Here is a 17,684-nt window from a genome sequence, read left to right as displayed (position 1 = left end):
TAAAATCAATTATTTCAAATATGTTTATTTTAATGTATAATTCTATGGCTGGATGTAATAAGGAGTCACGAAAAAATACAAATAAAAATACAATTAATATTGATGTTTTTAGCAAAATATAGTAAAAAATGTATTTAGTTTTTGTTTTTTTTAATTAATAAATATATTTATTTTTAGGTAAGATAAACATAATAATACAATTTATCTCTAGTCTGGATGATTTAGTTCTTGTCACCCTGTTGTCCTCCCGTCATGAAAAAAGGCTGTCCTCACTCAAGTCTGCATGGAGCTGGAGGGGGCGTGGCCTCCAGCTCCGGCTGAAAATCGGGAGATTTTCGGGAGAATATTTGTCCCGGGAGGTTTTCGGGAGAGGCGCTGAATTTCGGGAGTCTCCCGGAAAATTCGGGAGGGTTGGCAAGTATGCATTAATGCAGTGACCAAATATGTCTGATTAGCACTCCACACAAGTCAATAACATCAACAAAACTCACCTTTGTGCATTCACGCACGACGTTAAAAGTTTGGTGGACAAAATGAGACAGAAAAAGAAGTGGCATAAAACACGTCCTAGAAAGTCGGAGAAAGTTATACATGTAAACAAACTACGGTGAGTTCAAGGACTGCCAAAAATAGTTGGACGAAACGACGCTCGCCAAATACTCGAATCAGTGAAGCATGTTTGATAGGGATGTCCGATAATGGCTTTTTGCCGATATCCGATATTGTCCAACTCTTTAATTACCGATATCAACCGATACCGATATCAACCGATTTATACAGTCGTGGAATTAACACATTATTATGCCTAATTTGGACAACCAGGTATGGTGAAGATAAGGTACTTAAAAAAATTAATAGAATAAAATAAGATAAATAAATTAAAAACATTTTCTTGAATAAAAAATAAATTAAAACAATATAAAAACAGTTACATAGAAACTAGTAATTAATGAAAATGAGTAAAATTAACTGTTAAAGGTTAGTACTATTAGTGGACCAGCAGCACGCACAATCATGTGTGCTTACGGACTGTATCCCTTGCAGACTGTATTGATATATATTGATATATAATGTAGGAACCACAATATTAATAACAGAAAGAAACAACCCTTTTGTGTGAATGAGTGTAAATGGGAGAGGGAGGTTTTTTGGTTTGGTGCACTCATTGTAAGTGTATCTTGTGTTTTTTATGTTGATTTAATAAAAAATAAAAAAACAATACCGATAAAAAAAAAAAACCATACCGATAATCTCTGATATTACATTTTAACGCATTTATCTTCTCTAATGTTTAATATAAACAATGTGATTTATAACAATTAGGGAGGTTTATGTCATGTTTGTCCTCCTACAGAAACCATATTAAAACAAAAAATGTATTTTTTCCCCTCATCTTTTTCCATTTTTCATACATTTTTGAAAAAGCTCCAGAGAGCCACTAGGGCGGCGCTAAAGAGCCGCGGGTTGCCGACCCCTGGCCTAGTGGTTAGAGTGTCCGCCCTGACATCGGTAGGTTGTGAGTTCAAACCCCGGCCGAGTCATACCAAAGACTATAAAAATGGGACCCATTACCTCCCTGCTTGGCACTCAGCTTTAAGGGTTGGAATCGGGGGGTTAAATCACCAAAAATTATTCCCGGGCGCGGCCACCGCTGCTGCTCACTGCTCCCCTCACCTCCCAGGGGGTGATCAAGGGTGATGGGTCAAATGCAGAGAATAATTGCGCCACACCAAGTCTGTGTGAGACAATCATTGGTACTTTAACTTTATTGTTGCTATGGAGACTATTGTGTGAGACAATCATTGGTACTTTAACTTTATTGTTGCTATGGAGACTATCAAAATATGCATGTCAGGTTAATTTAGTGCTTCTCAATTATTTTCTGTCACGCCCCCAAAGTGAATGTTTACTTTTTTTTTTTAATCTGTATGTGTTAAGATAGACGCTATTGCCTCTCACGCCCCCCCCTACACAGGGGGGCCTACCCCGCCTCTTGCCCCAAGTCAGCTTGGATAGGCTCCATCTTAATGTATTATTATAATTTTTTTTTTGTAATGATCACAATTTCTGCGAACTGTCTTTTTGTTTCGGCAAAAAAAAAAATGCCCAAAGAAAGCTCCGTTCCAGACGACGCTGTTGCCGTGGCAACAGAGCAAGGAAGAGTTCCGAATGTTCCCGGAGAACCGTCGAGACAGAAACATGCCTTTGCTCTCCCCCAATCAAACTGTTGCCACGGCAACACACTTGTGAGGAAAGAATTGAGTCGTGTGACCCCAAACGCGCAGGTTTGCGTGAGCCCTGCCCGTTAACCCCGCCTCTTTGGGATGATACTTCCTGTTTGACTCAAAAGGGGCGTGTCCCGCCACATTTTTGTCGCTGCAGCATGTCGCAGGAGCTCAGCAGTCCGGACCAGAGCGCGGAGCTGAGTCCGCAGAGCCGAGCCGTGCTCTGGACCATCCCGCGCTTCCAGGGAGGGACGCAGCTCTCCGCCCTGTTCAAGGTTGCCACGCGCACGCACACACACACACACACACACACACACACACACACACACACTACAACTTTTACGTGCACATTTCTTCTCTCAGCTGGACGTCCCCGCCCTAAGCTCCGCCTCCATGATGGAGGTCGGCCCGGTGGGTCTGAGCTTCGAGCTGCCCAAGACCACCGCCACCGGCCTCCACGTCCGCTTCCTGCGCCTGTCGCCCGTCCAGCCCGGCCCCGCCCAGCGCTGGGTCCGCTACGTCACGCACTCGGACTCCTACACCATCCGCGTTTGAGTTACCGACGCGTTCTCCACACAGCGCCACCCACCGGCCCCAGTTATTCAGTTATTCAGCCTCTGCGACCATTACGTCACGTGACGTCAGCATGGGAATCAGCACCTCCAAGTCCGAGTCCATGGTTCTCGCCCGGAAAAGGGTGGAGTTTTTGATTGATTGAAACTTTTATTAGTAGATTGCACAATACAGTACATATTCCGTACAATTGACCACTAAATGGTAACACCCGAATACGTTTTTCAACTTGTGTCTTCTTGTCAACAAACGGGGTATTGTTTGGATGGCAAGTTTGTTGTATCAATCCTTGATTTGTTGTTCAATATTCTTTTCACCGGATTGTTTTACCTTGGTTTAATAAAGAGATTAAATGTGCTTCCACGGCTGTCATGTCTTCTTGTCAACAAACGGGGTATTGTTTGGATGGCAAGTTTTGTCATATCAATCCTTGATTTGTTGTTCAATATTCTTTTCGTCCACGTACATACTTGGGCGGCATGGCGTAGTGGGTAGAGCAACCGTGCCAGAAACCTGAGGGTTGCAGGTTCGCTCCCCGCCTCTTACCATCCAAAATCGCTGCCGTTGTGTCCTTGGGCCGGACACTTCACCCTTTGCCCCCGGTGCCACTCACATCGGTGAACTGAATGATGAATGACAGGTGGTGGTCGGAGGGGCCGTTGGCGCAAATTGCAGCCACGCTTCCGTCAGTCTACCCCAGGACAGCTGTGGCTATGAAAGTAGCTTACCACCACCAGGTGTGAATGATTGATGGGTTCTACATGTAAAGCGACTTTGGGTACTTAGAAAAGCGCTATATAAATCCCAGTTATTATTATTATTATTATTGTTATTAATCTTCCATCTCTCCCTAGCATGGCCCAAAACGGGTCAATCCTTGCTTCCTGAGGAAGATCTTCACTGCCAAGCACTTGGTAGTCCACTACTTCTTCCCGGAGGCTATCCAGGTCCGATCGCAGCTGCGGCTTGGAACTTACAAGCGTATTTCTTCATCATACTCGTCGTCGGCGTCGCCACGGCTGTATCTTCCTTGTTCTTCTGCTTCGTCTCCTTGTTGTGTGCGCAGTTGTGCACTCTCTAAAAGCCCTAGATGTTACAACGGGATTGGGCAGGCACGCTGTTTGTATTGTGGGAAAGCGGTCGTGAAAACTGGCTCCGCATGGAGCTGGAGGCCACGCCCCCTCCAGCTCCGGCTGAAAATCGGGAGATTTTCGGGAGAATATTTGTCCCGGGAGGTTTTCGGGAGAGGCGCTGAATTTCGGGAGTCTCCCGGAAAATTCAGGAGGGTTGGCAAGTATGCTGCTTAGGCTGCTGCCCCCGCGACCCGGCCTCGGATAAGCGGAAGAAGATGGATGCATGGATGGATGGACGTCAGCATGTGAGCGAATGACCTTTTTTTGAGGGGGGAAATACAAATCAAATGGACTGGTGACCACTTGCGCAGATGGTGCAAAACATGCAACGCTTTGGCGCAACGTGATCTGCAGCCGCTGCACGCGCACACACACGCATGCGCGCACACACACACATGCGCGCGCACACACACACACGCACAACACAGCCTGCCTTTGCGGAAGTCGGAGGTGCTGAGGCGGCGCTAAAGGAAATTAGCATACCCGCTTCGCGGCGCCCGGATGCGGATGGAAGGGTGAGCAGAAACCGCAGGGACGTAATCCTCTCGACCAGGGAGAAGAAGAAAAAAGACACAGCCGAGTGCGGGCTCACCTCTTCCGGTTCTTCCTCGACGTCCGCCAGCCGAGGAGATGGGCGACAAGGCGGGCACAAGGTAAGCTAGCGAGCTAGCATCACGCACTTGGCTAATGCTAGCCGCGCCGCTGTTGGCCCTAAGCGGACGTCCGTCAGCCTGCAAACTCAAACGTTTCTCGTCCTTTTTTTTTTTTTTAAAAAAGGGCCAACAAATAAACGTATTCATTAGGTGTGGGTCGCTTTTCCCGAGACGCGCTTACGCTGGATGTTTGGCGGCGGAAGGAACGCGGCAGGGTGGGGTTAGCTAACTAGCTAGCAGCTAGCCGAGATGCGTCTATGCTACTTATTAACACATATTTGCTTTTACTTGCTTTTATTTCATTTTTTCTAAATTACTTCACCGGCGGCTTTTTTTATCGGATATTCGCCGCATTTGTCCCGATAGACAGCAGATTACTCACTGAAGGTTACTTGTCGTGCCTGGAGTTCTATCACTTAATAAAGATCACATGGAGACAATTTTGTTTACAGTAAGGCTTGTTCGCCTGCAACTTCAGTCTTTTATCATCATATTAATATTATTATTATTAATAGTTTGGAAAAGCAGGTTTGCTTTCCTGTCTCTTGTTTGCTTTTAACCTTTTAGTGTGTTTTGAATCTCATTGGCATAATTCACCTGCGCCACCCTGACAGGTGCAGCTCATCAATTTCTGTTCAACGTAAGCTCATCTTTTTTTTTTTTACCGAGGAATGTTTCATTAAAGTGTTTTAATATCTTATCATGCCAAAACTAAAAGGTCAAATGATAATGAAAGACGTGAACAATACACATGTGTACAACTCTGGCAATGGGTACATTCGCACCCACCCACATTTGTATTTTTCTTTTATTTCCTCCTTATTTATTTATTTCAAGCAATGACATAAAAAAAGTACAAAGTTGACAACACATAATATAAATTAATATAGTGCCAGTGTTTCCCACAGGACAGGCATCTATTTGTGGTGGTGTGGTCGGGGGGTGGCGGCAGCGGCGATGACCAAGAAGAACGCGGAGTTGGAATATAATTACAACATTTTATGTACATATTTATATACAGATTTGAACAATTAGTGATTCACTGAAATATATTTATTAATTGTGGTTCTTACAAAAAATATATCTTATAAAATATAAAAGCTAAAATGTCTCTTAAAGCTCTGCCCCTTTAATTAGTGAATACTAAATAATTAAACTTTAGCCTACTACTACAACCATATTATTTACCAGGAACATGAAGTGAAACAGAGGCAGAGGTGTCCTGCCACAGTCAGTCAACCTCCTCCTCCTCCTCCTCCTCCTCCTCCTGCTGCTGCTGAACAGGTCGCACCTGTGGTCCGAACTGTAGGCCTATCTCCTCTCCAAGTCGAGCCCTTTTCGGCCGTTGAAAATATTTTACTATACTCATCTGTGTGAAGGAGTGAACATCCAACATTAGAATGTATTACTAACGAGCAGAACCGCTCTATGTACAGTGCCGTCTAACCTTAAGCGGCAGCAGCTCAACACATGCAGGGTTCAACGTTAAGGTTTTTTCTACTTGCCTGACTTCTCAAATCTACTTGCCCCAATATTTTTACTTGTCCTGCCTAGGTTTTTTTCTGGCTGTGTAGTGCTCATGGCTTATATCTTACTAAAATCCTTCCCGTTGACTATTTACAACACTACACAGTATTTATTATTATTATTATTATCTATAATTACATTTAAATGGCATTGCATGCATGTAAAATTAAATGCTATTTCACATTATTTGACCAGTAGCAGTTACACTCATCTGAACAGGTCAGCCACCTGTTTAAAGCCCGATCACAGTTGAAATCTTGAAATGAAGGGCCTTTAATGGCCAAAACATTAACCTGGACAACATTTTAACAGCTTGTTGGCTCAGATTTTATTATTTTCATTGCATTCACATGCTGCAGTGGACAGTGGACAATTTAGCTTCAGTCCATGTGTGTTTATTGACAACAGGGTTATAACCTGGACACGTTAGCTCGTCGGTATGAAAACAGGTGACTGTTACTACGTGCGTCTCCCCCGGCCCCCGAGTCAAACAGCGGCGGTGTTAATGAAGCAGCGTCAGGCTGCTCACCGTCAGTGAAACGCTCGGTGAAATCGCGGATTAACGTTAAATATATGACGAGCCGCGAGCGATGCAGCTATAACCTATCTACCTATAACCTATATTACCCTCGTATTTTGATCCCGTCCGTCTGTCCGTCCCTCTTCTTTTTCTTCTTCTTCTTCTTCTTCTGGCCCACCAGGTGAATTAAGTGCTATTGGCGGAGTTACAATGCATAGTAGGCTACCGCCACCTACTGCACCGGAATTGTAACTACAAACAACATTCACAGACAGTCCCATTGCTTTTATGAGCGGTCGAGCGAGTCAAAAGCCGAAAAATCCATTTGTGGCAGACGTAATTCTTTCGTGGCGGGCCGCCACAAATAAATGAATGTGTGGGAAACACTGAGTGCAAAAGGTAATGTACTGTATGTAAGCATGATTGTCCAGTTTTGCCTGAAAGGGAGTGGGAAGAAGGTAATTGATTTAATCCCACCCCCAGTTCTCCATTCAGTGATTATTCCATTGAGTTTCACTCTTACTTTGTTTAAGGATTATAATACAAATGTTGTTTTTACAACATTAATAATATATGTGTACAGCTCTGGTAATGGGTACATTCGCACCCACCTGCACAAATGTACTTCAAAATGTAACAATCAAAATAAATATGACTTTTTTGTAGGGCTGGGCGATATGACTAAAAAATGTATCACGATATAAGTGTTTCATATCAGTCGATATCGATAATTATTGATAATAAAAAAAAAACTATTCTAAATAAAGACCAGGAGAAAAAAGGCTGAATTTAAATACTTTTATTTTAAATATAAGTAGGTAGCATGTCCTTCGCTAATTGATACACCACTGCATCCGTTATTTCTTTATAACGTTTTGAATTTTTGTCGTATGGCACTGCTGCCGAGTACCTCTCGATGGTGGTCAGTTGTTGCCGCTTCGGTGCTGTTCCACTTGCACCGGCTGATGTAGATGGTTGTGGCTGTTTGATACTGCTGTACTGCAGCGGGTGAGAGCGGCTCAGGTGGTAAAATAAGTTTGTCGTGTTCCCAGACTTGGTCGGGACGACGACCTTGCAAAGTTTGCAGACAGTATTACTCTGATTTGTATCGGACTTAAAAAATCCAAAATACTGCCAAACTGGTGACGTGACGTTTCCTTTTTTATTTACAATTTCCTCTCGTGTTGCCGCACTCATATTCCCGTTTTGTTTCACTCCTCGTCGTCAGCTATCCGTTGTTTTTTTTTCTCCTGTTAGCATTTCCCAGAATGCCTTGCGGTTCTGGCTCGCATTTCTTCCTATTTCTTTCTAACAGAACTCCGTGAAATTATCGAACGTTCTATCGACCCCATTTTCTATTGATATTGATCACATGTCTATCGCGATATATATTGTTATTGTTTTATCGCCCAGCCCTACTTTTTTGTTTTGTTTACTAGGGCATGCATATATAATATGCATTAGTTTGACCATTGAAAATCAACGATAATTAAAAGGAAATGCTTGGAAATAGCATAAAAATGCCCCAAAAACCTGGAAAAACGCGATTCATAGTGTTACTTTTTGGTGTAACCATCATGAGCGTTTTGTTCAGGTATATTTCTTTTATATTTTGGTAAATCATCATAAATAGGTATTTATCAATCTTTAAAGGGGAACATTATCACAATTTCAGAAGGGTTAAAAGCATTAAAAATCAGTTCCCAGTGGCTTATTTTATTTTTCGAAGTTTTTTTCAAAATTTTACCCATCACGCAATATCCCAAAAAAAAGCTTCAAAGTGCCTGATTTTAACCATCGTTATATACACCCGTCCATTTTCCTGTGACGTCACACAGTGATGCCAATACAAACAAACATGGCGGACAAAACAGCAAGGAATAGCGACATTAGCTCGGATTCAGACTCGGATTTCAGCGGCTTAAGCGATTCAACAAATTACGCATGTATTGAAACGGATGGTTGTAGTGTGGAGGCAGGTAGCGAAAACGAAATTGAAGAAGAAACTGAAGCTATTGAGCCATATCGGTTTGAACCGTATGCAAGCGAAACCGATGGATACGACACGACAGCCAGCGACACGGGAGAAAGCGAGGACGAATTCGGCGATCGCCTTCTAACCAACGATTGGTATGTGTTTGTTTGGCATTAAAGGAAACTAACAACTATGAACTAGGTTTACAGCATATGAAATACATTTGGCAACAACATGCACTTTGAGAGTGCAGACAGCCCATTTCAGACGCGCTAAGAACATATATTTTTCCACGATTTCAGCACTCAGGTTAACCATACCTAAATAGACACAAAATACTGCATTACACAAGACTACCCGGATGTACTCGAATGATTGAAACAAATAAATGTTTTTAAGCTAAATTATTGGTAAACACAGTTTATGTATAATAATTTACGTAAAACCGCGAGTAATGAATAAAGTTTTCATCAATTAATATATTCTGTAGACATACCCTCATCCGCTCTCTTTTCCTGAAAGCTGATCTGTCCAGTTTTGGAGTTGATGTCAGCATCTGCTTTGAGTGTCGCAGGATATCCACACATTCTTGCCATCTCTGTCGTAGCATAGCTTTCGTCGGTAAAGTGTGCGGAACAAACGACTGACCATTTCGTCGGCTTTCCCCACAGCCTCGTATTTTGAACAAATTTCGTCCAATTTCTTGCCACTTTCGCATCTTTGGGCCACTGGTGCAACTTGAATCCGTCCCTGTTCGTGTTGTTACACCCTCCGACAACACACCGACGAAAGTGAGAAAATGGCGGATTACTTCCCGATGTGACGTCACGTTGTGACGTCATCGCTCCGAGAGCGAATAATAGAAAGGCCAAAATTCACCCATTTAGAGTTCGGAAATCGGTTAAAAAAATATATGGTCTTTTTTCTGCAACATCAAGGTATATATTGACGCTTACATAGGTCTGGTGATAATGTTCCCCTTTAAGCTGTGTGTATTTGATTTCAGTTTGCTTTTGACATCTTATTTAGAATTGTAGTTGAAACTTTTACAACCTTGTGTTGCGCTCATGATGGCGTAACCAAACGAGATTATTTTGAATATTTATTCCCTTTTTTACATTTAGTATATTTAAATATACTATGTTTTATGCTTTTTTCTTTTTGGAACATGTACTATACCTATAATACAATTAAGTCCCATATAAAATTATGTTTCTAGCAATACTTTAATTTTGCCTTTGAAAGTAACACTCCAATGTCCATTAGTGGAGCTGTACACATATATTACAAATTGAGACATCTCAGAAAAAACGTAGCTCTCCAAATACCACCATAATGCCATGGCTATTATTCAAATACAGTCGCACAGTAGGCCGGCGTATTCATTAAAAACAAGGCAGTGGTTTTATTTAACGAGCATATTTAATATTTCAGGCTACTGTAACATTACAGAGTTTGAACAGGAACACTGCGTTTGAATTAGGGCTGGGCGATATGGCCTTTTATTAATATCTCAATATTTTTAGGCCATATTGCGATACACAATATATATCTCGATATTTTTCCTTAGCCTTGAATGAACACTTGATGCATATAATCACAGCAGTATGATGATTCTATGTGTCTACATTAAAACATTCTTCTTCATACTGCATTAATATATGCTCATAAAACTTTCATGCAGAGAGGGAAATCACAACTACCATATTTTTCGGACTATAAGTCGCTGTTTTTTTCATAGTTTGGCCGAGGGTGCGACTTATACTCAGGAGCGACTTATGTGTGAAATGATTAACACATTACCGTAAAATATCAAATAATATTATTTAGCTCATTCACGTAAGAGACTAGACGTATAAGATTTCATGGGATTTAGCGATTAGGAGTGACAGATTGTTTGGTAAACGTATAGCATGTTCTATATGTTATAGTTATTTGAATGACTCTTACCATAATATGTTACGTTAACATACCAGGCACGTTCTCAGTTGGTTATTTATGCCTCATATAACGTACACTTATTCAGCCTGATGTTCACTATTCTTTATTTATTTTAAATTGCCTTTCAAATGTCTATTCTTATTTTATTTTTCGAAGTTTTTTTCAAAATTTTACCCATCACGCAATATCCCTAAAAAAGCTTCAAAGTGCCTGATTTTAACTATCGTTATATACACCCGTCCATTTTCCTGTGACGTCACATAGTGATGCCAATACAAACAAACATGGCGGATACAACAGCAAGTTTATAGCGACATTAGCTCGGATTCAGACTCTGATTTCAGCGGCTTAAGCGATTCAACAGATTACGAAAGTATTGAAACGGATGGTTGTAGTGTGGAGGCAGGTAGCGAAAACGAAATTGAAGAAGAAACTGAAGCTATTGAGCCATATCGGTTTGAACCGTATGCAAGCGAAACCGACAAACGACACGACAGCCAGCGACACAGGAGAAAGCGAGGACGAATTCGGCGATCGCCTTCTAACCAACGATTGGTATGTGTTTGTTTGGCATTAAAGGAAATTAACAACTATGAACTAGGTTTACAGCATATGAAATACATTTGGCAACAACATGCACTTTGAGAGTGCAGACAGCCCAGTTTTCATCAATTAATATATTCTGTAGACATACCCTCATCCGCTCTCTTTTCCTGGGGGTCTGGCGGCAGATCTCTTTGACTTTATCGTTGAAAATGCATCTGCTTTGAGTGTCGCAGGATATCCACACATTCTTGCCATCTCTGTCGTAGCATAGCTTTCGTCGGTAAAGTGTGCGGAAGAAACGTCCAATTTCTTGCCACTTTTGCATCTTTGGGCCACTGGTCCCTGTTCGTGTTGTTACACCCTCCGACAACACACCGACGAGGCATGATGTCTCCAAGGTACGGAAAACAGTCGAAAAAAACGGAAAATAACAGAGCTGATTTGACTCGGTGTTTGTAATGTGTTTGAGAAAATGGCGGATTGCTTCCCGATGGGACGTCACGTTGTGACGTCATCGCTCCGAGAGCGAATAATAGAAAGGCGTTTAATTCGCCAAAATTCACCCATTTAGAGTTTGGAAATCGGTTAAAAAAATATATGGTCTTTTTTTCTGCAACATCAAGGTATATATTGACGCTTACATAGGTCTGGTGATAATGTTCCCCTTTAAAACAAGCGCACCTTCTTACATACGTCACATACTGTCACGTGAGCAACGTCACACACTCCCGCGGAGCAGACAGGTAGCGACATGGTAACGTTAGCTGTGATGCTAACAGCTAACGGTGTGGTTTGAGTGGTAATATGAGAGAAAGAAGGTGCGAATCTGGTAACAAATGGAGGAATAATTAATTCCCAAGAGGTCCATCGTCTGACGGTGGTTTGGCTTCAAGCGGGAATACGTCTTTACATGTCAACATCTCCGTTCGGTGCCACACCAACTAAATGCTGAAGCAACTATTTCCACATCAACACCATAGGACATATACTATTTGATATGCAGCTCATTTTTATGTGACACTTATTGAAATATCTTGTGACATCATGCACAAAAGTGCACTTATAGCTTGTTTTAAAATGTCTCTGACAATCTTGCACTTTCTGTTTTGGAAATGACATGAATGTTTGTGCCACTGCTTAATAAATACAGTTTTGGTAAATTGACTTAGTTGTGATTTCCCTCTCTGCATGGAAGTTTAAAAGTAGCATATATTAATGCAGTATGAAGAAGAATGTTTTAATGTAGACACAGAATCATCATACTGCTGTGATTATATGCATCAAGTGTTCATTCAAGGCTAAGGCAAAATATCGAGATATATATCGTGTATCGCGATATGGCCTAAAAATATCGAGATATTAATAAAAGGCCAGGCCCAGGTCGCCGGCATGAAAGGCGGGCGTGCTGACTACCGAGCTAAAAGCCCCGGGCTATCAACTCGCATTGCTCTAGAAGAGGTTTCCCACACTGGCTGGCCTCTGTTAATCAAAGATGGCGACTCTTGAGTGTACTAAGCGTCCATGGTTGCACACTCGCCGAGTACTGACAGTGCACTGCATTTCTGACACGCTCAAAAGACAACGTGCAAGACACTTCTGCTTTGACACTTCCTGTTTGGACAGCGCGAGCAAGCGTGCTGTGTTATGTTGCTACTTCCTGTGGGCTGACACGTGCCTGTCTCTGTCTTGTAGAGTCTTCAAGAAGTCCAGTCCAAACTGTAAGGTGAGTTAAGGTGACAGCGGCCTGTGGGGGTAAATGCTTCTGGAAGGTTCTGCTCAAAGTGATGCTCGCTGCCCGCAGGTGACGGTCTACCTGGGGAAGAGGGACTTTGTGGACCACCTGGACCACGTGGATCCAGTAGGTGAGTCACACGACGCCGGGTTTCTCACGCCCGTCCGCCACTTGTCGCCAACATGTTGTCTCCCTGTGGACAGACGGCGTCATCCTGGTGGACCCAGAGTACCTGAAGGACAGGAAAGGTAGGACGCTGTCGCCCTCTTCCTCCTCTTCCCTCGCTCATCACCTTCTTCTCCCGTAGTCTTCGTCACGCTGACGTGTGCCTTCCGGTATGGACGCGAGGACTTGGACGTCTTGGGACTGTCCTTCCGCAAGGACCTCTACATCTCCACCTTCCAGGTCAGCCTTGTGCCCACGCCACCCCCGCTCGCCTTCCGCCGTGCTGACGCGGGCGCGGTGATGTCACTCCCTGTTTCAGGCTTTCCCGCCTGTCCCGGAGGAACGCAAAGCCAACAGTCGCTTGCAGGAACGTCTCCTGAAGAAGCTGGGACAACACGCACACCCCTTCTACTTCACGGTGAGTGCGTGCGAACCGAGCCCCTTGATGACATCACTGACAAGTTACAACATGTTACCTGCTTCCTGTGTGTGTGGAAAATAAGGAGCAGTGTGTTTGTCACAAAACTGCAGTCCCATGGGGAGAGAGGACTCCATCGTGTAATTTGCACAATTAATAACGGATAAATAAGAACAGGTGCAAAATAAAGGAACCCCAAAGTCCTTTGATGTGTTTATGAGTGAGTGAACAGGAAGTGTTAAATATTAACGTCTGAAGCTCGTGTCGGAAATGATTGACCCTGGCTTTTAATTGTGGACTTTGATGCTGCATTACTTATGAAATACACAAGAAGTTTTGTTGTTATTGTTACGTCATCTAAATCAGTGTGTCTGAACCATAGAGCCATTGTCGGGCCGCCAAAAAAGATCTGTTTCTCAGCTTTGGTCCGTATGGCCTGCAGCGGTACTCAGTTGTAATTCACGTTTCCACCACCTGTGGCAGTAATGACAATATCTAACACAGTGGTTCTTAAAGGCCTACTGAAACCCACTACTACCAACCACGCAGTCTGATAGTTTATATATCAATGATGAAATCTTAACATTGCAACACATGCCAATACGGCCGGGTTAGCTTACTAAAGTGCAATTTTAAATTTCGCGCAAAATATCCTGCTGAAAACGTCTCGGTATGATGACGTCAGCGCGTGACGTCATGGATTGTAGAGGACATTTTGGGACAGCATGGTGGCCAGCTATTAAGTCGTTTGTTTTCATCGCAAAATTCCACAGTATTCTGGACATCTGTGTTGGTGAATCTTTTGCAATTTGTTCAATGAACAATGGAGACAGCAAAGAAGAAAGCTGTAGGTGGGAAGCGGTGTATTGCGGTCGACTGCAGCAACAACACAAACACAGCCGGTGTTTCATTGTTTACATTCCCGGAAGATGACAGTCAAGCTTTACCATTGGCCTGTGGAGAACTGGGACAACAGAGACACTTACCAGGAGGACATTGAGTTGGATATGCAGACGCGGTACCGTGAGTACGCATGCAGTTGCGGCTTCCAAACATTTGATCGCTTGCCCGTACGTGCGTGCCGCTATGTGCATGTCACGTACGTAACTTTGGGGACATATATGTGCTGTATGAACTTTGGGAAGGTGAACGGTACTTTGGGCTGTGGGATTGAGTGTGTTGTGCAGGTGTTTGAGTTGTATTGGCGGGTTATATGGACGGGAGGGGGTAGGTGTTTGTTATGCGGGATTAATTTGTGGCATATTAAATATAAGCCTGGTTGTGTTGTGGCTAATAGACATATGTCTTGTGTTTATTTACTGTTTTAGTCATTCCCAGCTAAATATCAGGTCCCACCCTCCTCTCACAGTATCTTCCCTATCTGAATCGCTCCCACTGCCCTCTAGTCCTTTACTCTCACTTTCCTCATCCACAAATCTTTCATCCTCGCTCAAATTAATGGGGAAATCGTCGCTTTCTCGGTCCGAATCGCTCTCGCTGCTGGTGGCCATGATTGTAAACAATGTGCAGATGTGAGGAGCTCCACAACCTGTGACGTCACGCGCATATCGTCTGCTACTTCCGGTACAGGCAAGGCTTTTTTATCAGCGACCAAAAGTTGCGAGCTTTATCGTCGATGTTCTCTACTAAATCCTTTCAGCAAAAATATGGCAATATCGCGAAATGACCAAGTATGACACGTAGAATGGACCTGCTATCCCCGTTTAAATAAGAAAATCGCATTTCAGTACGCCTTTAACCTTGTTGGAGGTACCGAACCCCACCAGTTTCATATGCGCATTCACCGAAACCTTCTTTAGTGAAAAATAAAATTCAGGACAAAGTTATGTTTTTGGTAACACTTTAGTATGGGGAACATATTCTAAGTAACAAAGACTTAATTTAGAGTTATGTGGACACTAGGGGAACATATTCTAAGTAATAAAGACTTAATTTAGAGTTATTGGTTAGGGTTAGGGTCAGGTTTATAATGAGGCCATGCCGAATAAGGAATTAATAAGTACTTAATAATAAATAGTTATGAGACAATATGTTACTAATTTGCATGTTAATAAGCAACTAATTAATGGTGAATATGTTCCCCATACTAAAGTGTTACCATGTTTTTTTTACTGGTGCATAAAATGAACCGTGCATGAACATCACCTTCTTCAAACAACAAAACCACCACAGTGCATAAACTCAAAACAAATTACACACCTGCAAATCAGTCAGCTGTTACCGTATCCGTAATACGCCGATAGGGAGAAGTTTGTATTTACACGATGAGTCGGGTGTGTTTTGACCTCCGCCGAACCCCCGAGGCTGACTCACCGAACCCCTAGGGTTCGATCGAACCAAGGTTAAGAACCACTGATCTAACAGAAGAAGTCTGGAGCATAGAGAAGTTTCTTTAGCGCAAGAATTAGGACTAAAATGGTGATGCTGTATTTTGACAGTTTAGTTGATATATATATTTGTATTTATGTATTTTTAGTAGGTTTTTATGAGTGCCTTTTTTTTTTTTTAATAAGTACCAATGATTGTCACACACTAGGTGTAGTGAAATTACTCTCTGGGTTTGACCCATCAACCTCACGGTACATTTGATTAGTATATATTTTTGTAATCAGCCTGACCTTGTTAATAATCTTTGTGACTAACACGTGCTTTCTTATCATTCGACAAGGTGTATCCCGTTAAACTGTCAGATATAACTATTGAATATGATTCAAATCAAAAGCAAGCTTATTAATTCAGTGTTAATATTTGAGTGGGCCTCAGGGTCACAAAGGTTAAGAACCCCTGATCTAATAAAATACATTTAATGTGTGTCTTATATGCACATACAGTGACAACTAATACAAACAATGGCAGCAAGCATACTTGCATGTAGGGATGTAATGATATGAAAATGTCATGTCATGGTTATCGTGATGAAAATGATCACGTTATTATTATGGTGGTATTGTCGAATGTGCTCAAGCTATTACAGTTTATTGTTATATCCGTACTTTTGTGCTATAAGTGTCAATTGAAAGTGGCGTGTGCAGGTTAGCCATCACAGCTAATTAGCTTAGCATCCATCCAATTAGGCCTGCGCCGATAACACAATTTGCTGGATGATATATTGTCCTACAGATTATTGCCGATGAATGATATTGTCAGCATTGTTTTGAGACCAAATTAAGCACCAACGTATTCATAATATATCTTGATAATAATCCAAGTAACCTTTTCAAACGCAACGTAGTTTTAGTTCTCGTCAGCGTTTTCTTACCATTGTAATTGGAAGGTCATTAACTTTTGATTACCCGAGATATGTAAACACTAAAAATAAAATGGAGTCTCAATCTGTTAGCAAAAATTGTGCTTCAATAAATATTGAACATGAATATTGACATTACAGTGTAAAAAGTTTTAAAAGCAGGGTGTTTTATTGCCATTTGAGCTGATATGGTACCTAGGAATCTATACCGGTACTTAACGGTACCAATTTTGGGGTATTTTTGTGTGTGTGTGTGTAATTGTTGTTTGATGATAAAATTAAGTTTTTAAAATTACATTTCAAAAAGAGCTAATTATAACTGTGCTGTCCAGTTGTTATATCTTGTTTTCTGATTACATTTGAGTCTCATTTGCAATGCAGTTGCACTTCCAAGACATTAGATGGCAGTACTGTATAGGTTATCTATTGTGTGTTGTCTAAGAAGTAGATTTTCCATGAAGCTGAATGCAGGGTTTCCTCTACATGAGTGGTTCTCTAGCTCTCAGAAAACACTTGGCTCTCCAAGTACCACCACGCTTACCAACATTAAAATACAGCAGTGCAGTAGGCCCAAGTATTTATTAAAAACAAGGCAGAGTTTTTATTTAACAAGTGTATTTTAATATTTTTGGCCACTGTAACATTACACACTGTATTTGAATCTAGGAAAATAAAACACTATCAAAATACAGTTTTAAAAGATTAGATAAAAATATACTTAAAATGTTATTAAAGCTGTATAGTATTTCATCTTTTTTTTAAATTGTATTTATACTGTAACCGACTGGGTCCTATGTTGTTATGTTCCAGATGTAGTTTATTCAATGTTCAACCAATTAAGTCATTTCTATGAATGGATATACTGTCTGTTATTTAGTACTATTGGTCATAATAAGTTCCTCTATGCTCTAAATAGAGGGGAAAAAAGAGCATCTAAATCACCAACAGCTGGTCGCACACCCAAACAGAGAGAAAGGTATTTCCAAGTTAATGAATGCAGTGCTTGTT

The 17,684-nt window shown here is 41.8% G+C and overlaps 2 protein-coding genes across 8 annotated transcripts in view; both read left to right on the top strand.

Moving 5' to 3' along the window:
* Positions 1-3,155, top strand: part of ap4m1 (adaptor related protein complex 4 subunit mu 1) — a 35,223-nt gene extending 32,068 nt beyond the window's left edge. For all 6 annotated transcript variants that reach the window (XM_061962997.1, XM_061962998.1, XM_061962995.1 and 3 more), the window contains 2 exons: positions 2,383-2,500; positions 2,589-3,155. In XM_061962997.1, coding sequence (XP_061818981.1) covers positions 2,383-2,500; positions 2,589-2,780 — 310 coding nt within the window. In that variant the 3' untranslated portion in view covers positions 2,781-3,155. The remainder of the gene's footprint in view (positions 1-2,382; positions 2,501-2,588) is intronic.
* A 1,183-nt stretch (positions 3,156-4,338) lies between these two features.
* Positions 4,339-17,684, top strand: part of LOC133607942 (arrestin red cell) — a 21,454-nt gene continuing 8,108 nt past the window's right edge. The window contains exons 1-6 of one of the 2 annotated variants that reach the window (XM_061963015.2): positions 4,339-4,584; positions 12,786-12,816; positions 12,895-12,955; positions 13,029-13,073; positions 13,133-13,230; positions 13,310-13,408. In XM_061963015.2, the coding sequence (XP_061818999.1) occupies positions 4,562-4,584; positions 12,786-12,816; positions 12,895-12,955; positions 13,029-13,073; positions 13,133-13,230; positions 13,310-13,408 (357 nt within the window). In that variant the 5' untranslated portion in view covers positions 4,339-4,561. The remainder of the gene's footprint in view (positions 4,585-12,785; positions 12,817-12,894; positions 12,956-13,028; positions 13,074-13,132; positions 13,231-13,309; positions 13,409-17,684) is intronic. The other variant, XM_061963014.2, reaches the window with a different exon arrangement.

This window comes from Nerophis lumbriciformis, linkage group LG09 (genome assembly GCF_033978685.3).
Source record: "Nerophis lumbriciformis linkage group LG09, RoL_Nlum_v2.1, whole genome shotgun sequence".
NCBI lineage: Eukaryota > Metazoa > Chordata > Actinopteri > Syngnathiformes > Syngnathidae > Nerophis > Nerophis lumbriciformis.
This window is presented reverse-complemented; position numbering and strand designations above follow the sequence as displayed.